General features: G+C 33.0%; 1 protein-coding gene across 1 annotated transcript in view; it reads right to left on the bottom strand.

Annotated features, from left to right (window-relative positions):
* LOC106679737 (stromelysin-3) overlaps positions 1–2,764 on the bottom strand; it is a 107,849-nt gene that overhangs the window by 47,487 nt on the left and 57,598 nt on the right. Inside the window, exon 3 of the mRNA XM_067051629.1 lies at positions 1,742–1,956. Coding sequence (XP_066907730.1) covers positions 1,742–1,956 — 215 coding nt within the window. The remainder of the gene's footprint in view (positions 1–1,741; positions 1,957–2,764) is intronic.

The following is a 2,764-nucleotide window of genomic DNA, read 5'->3' as shown; positions in this document are numbered from 1 at the left end:
ACTGCGTAGGAGCATCTTAAGAACACTTACCATGAATCATACATCGTAATATTCAATATTATGCTTAATATATATATATATATATATATATATATTTGATATCACGTTTTAGAAATGATATTCTAATTATATAATATGAGTTGAATAATTGTTATTATTGTGTTTTTTGATAAATAAATACTGACTGATTCGGGTGAGTTTCAAACCCACATAGTTCTTAGCCAAGCACTGTGAGACTATCGTCTGAATGTCTTCGACTTAAATTAAAATATATATTTCATAGAATCAACTAAAGTTCGTTCAATTTAAAAATGATTTTTTTGTAACTCTAGATTAAATTGAATTTAAAATATACAATATTCCACTTCATGTATAACTATTTACAACAACCACATTGTAATGTATTCATCTCTGCCGCACACTTCCTAGTGATTACAACAGATACATTTCACCATGCTAAGTCCCTTAACTGGGAAATAGAAAATCCGGAGGTTTATAAGTTGCCTCACTAATTAGTCTCCTGCAGAACATGAGGGGTTCCATTTATCAAGATTAGGTGAGTTTAAGCCCTGCGTCCTGTATCACCTCAGGTCGCCACGATTTTGTCAGAGCTCGTGGTTTGTGGCCGTGGTCTTTGATTTTGATTCCTTTCAGAATGGAGTTAACTTTTAGTATCAGCTATCGAAACAACGAATGAGACAATTATGGGATCTATATTCTATGATTGTTGGATCATTTACATGGTTGAAATAAAAAAAAAAAAAAAATTTATTCCGGGACAAAAGCCTCTAAGAATTACTACATAGTTCATACTATATTATTGTTAGTATTGAAAAATATTTATGTTACAATTAAAATTTTATCGTGAAAATAATATAATTCTATTATAATATTTAAGTAGTACTTAATGAATGGATAGGTTAACGAAGTGTGAGGAGATAAAGTATGTAGGAAAAATGTTACTGTAATTAATGGAATTCAATATGCTGCCATATGCAGGACGATAAGTACTTGTGCCGATGAAACGAAGTTTAAGAAAAAAAATACCAACATACAGTATATTGCACGGGCCTACAACCTTTTTGTATCTAAGGGCAAATTTATAGGTTATCTGGCAGGTGACGGGCACCTAAGTAATTTTTTCTTCATTAAAATGAGTTTGTGTGACGGTAACTACCAAAGAGCCAACACCATGACAGTTGCAGCAGCAGTTCCTGCCGTGACTATAAAGGGTCATCGTGCTAACACACATTAACGCGGCAGTAGCTTTACTGAAGTAATATACGCTGTCATCTGTCACACTACACCTTGTGTGAAAGTACTGATGTGACAGTGAATGTTTTGATGACTACACCTTAAGTGTCGCAATATGTTCTGCCAGCTATAATGCTACACCTAGTACGAAAACGTATTACCAGCAATTATTATACATTTTAAAAATTACAGTGGATTAATTTTTACTCAAGAAATTTTAAGAGTTTCTAGCAAGGAGTCAATTATTTAATAACAGTTATCTCTTGATTATAAAAAGAAGAATTATTTTATGAAAACTATTTATTAATTTTATAAATAATATTTATGAAGTTATTCTTATCGCAAAATTTATAGAAAATGATTGATAACAGATTCGTGCCCGGTCTTGTTCAGATTTTGTCAGATGGGCACATGTGACGTAAGATGGGATTAGGGTATAACTTTTAAATAAAAAACTCTGAATTATTTTCTCAGATTTATTACTTACTAGAAGGTGAGATGCCTCTTATTCCAACCTCGAAAGAGGTTGTACCTCTTTGTACGGATATGATGGTCATGATGATGGTGGTGATGATGATGTTGATGTTCGTGGTGGTGTTCGTCATTATCTTCAACTTTCGGAGGTAAATCTTCGTTCGTTGGAGGATAAGTGGGAGTGTCTTTGACAATATCTTGTACCCCACACCGCTTTGCCGACATCAACTAAAAAAAAAAAAAAAAAAAAGGAATACTTTAATAATATGTAAAAAATAACATATTAAAAAAAAATCACATAAAATTGGTGGTCAATTCACATCGTTTTGCTTATGAAAGAGATTAGGGTATGCAACCTTCCCTCTCCCTCTCTCCTGGTGCTAGTAATGAAAGGCATGTCATCTACGAGCGCTCTCTCATAATGTTAATTTGATGTAATGTTGTAGCTGTGGTAAGTAAATTTTATTCTCAAGGCATATAAAATACAAAGTAAATTTTGAAATAAACCATCAGATACTACCATTACTATATAAAGAATAGTATCAACCTATTCCCAATTATGGTGGGGGGGGGGGAAGTTTTCACTTTGTGTGACCACCATAGGAATAAAAACTTGGGGGTCAAACTGGATTCAAACCAGCGCCGCTATAGTTCCAAGGTTGTCAATAACTACGCCTCAACCAACTCCCACAGCCATGAATGGCTCTTGTTGTTATAACTATTTATAGTCTTTTTGTGATTGCCGTTCCTTTTAATGTCTTCATTTCATAAATATTTTTCCATCAAGGTTTCGGGGCTCTCTCCTCATCCTCTTTTCAATAGTCCCACTGTCCTTTTGATTTTTACTCATAGAAAAACATTTTGTACGTTGTTGAAGATTTGTTGTATCTCATTGTTGTACCTATCTTATAAAATTCAATTAAAACGAACTTATCGGAAACGTTCTATGATTTGTGTAAAACCGCAGTCCAAAATATTTTTTATACTAAAAGTTATTCGCGAACGTATAGATAGGGATGTATACATAATATATATA

This window comes from Halyomorpha halys, unplaced genomic scaffold, assembly GCF_000696795.3.
Source record: "Halyomorpha halys isolate HHAL.00 unplaced genomic scaffold, Hhal_1.1 Scaffold216.1, whole genome shotgun sequence".
NCBI classification, from domain to species: domain Eukaryota; kingdom Metazoa; phylum Arthropoda; class Insecta; order Hemiptera; family Pentatomidae; genus Halyomorpha; species Halyomorpha halys.
Note: the sequence above shows the minus strand (reverse complement) of the source record. Positions and strands in the feature narration are given on the sequence as shown.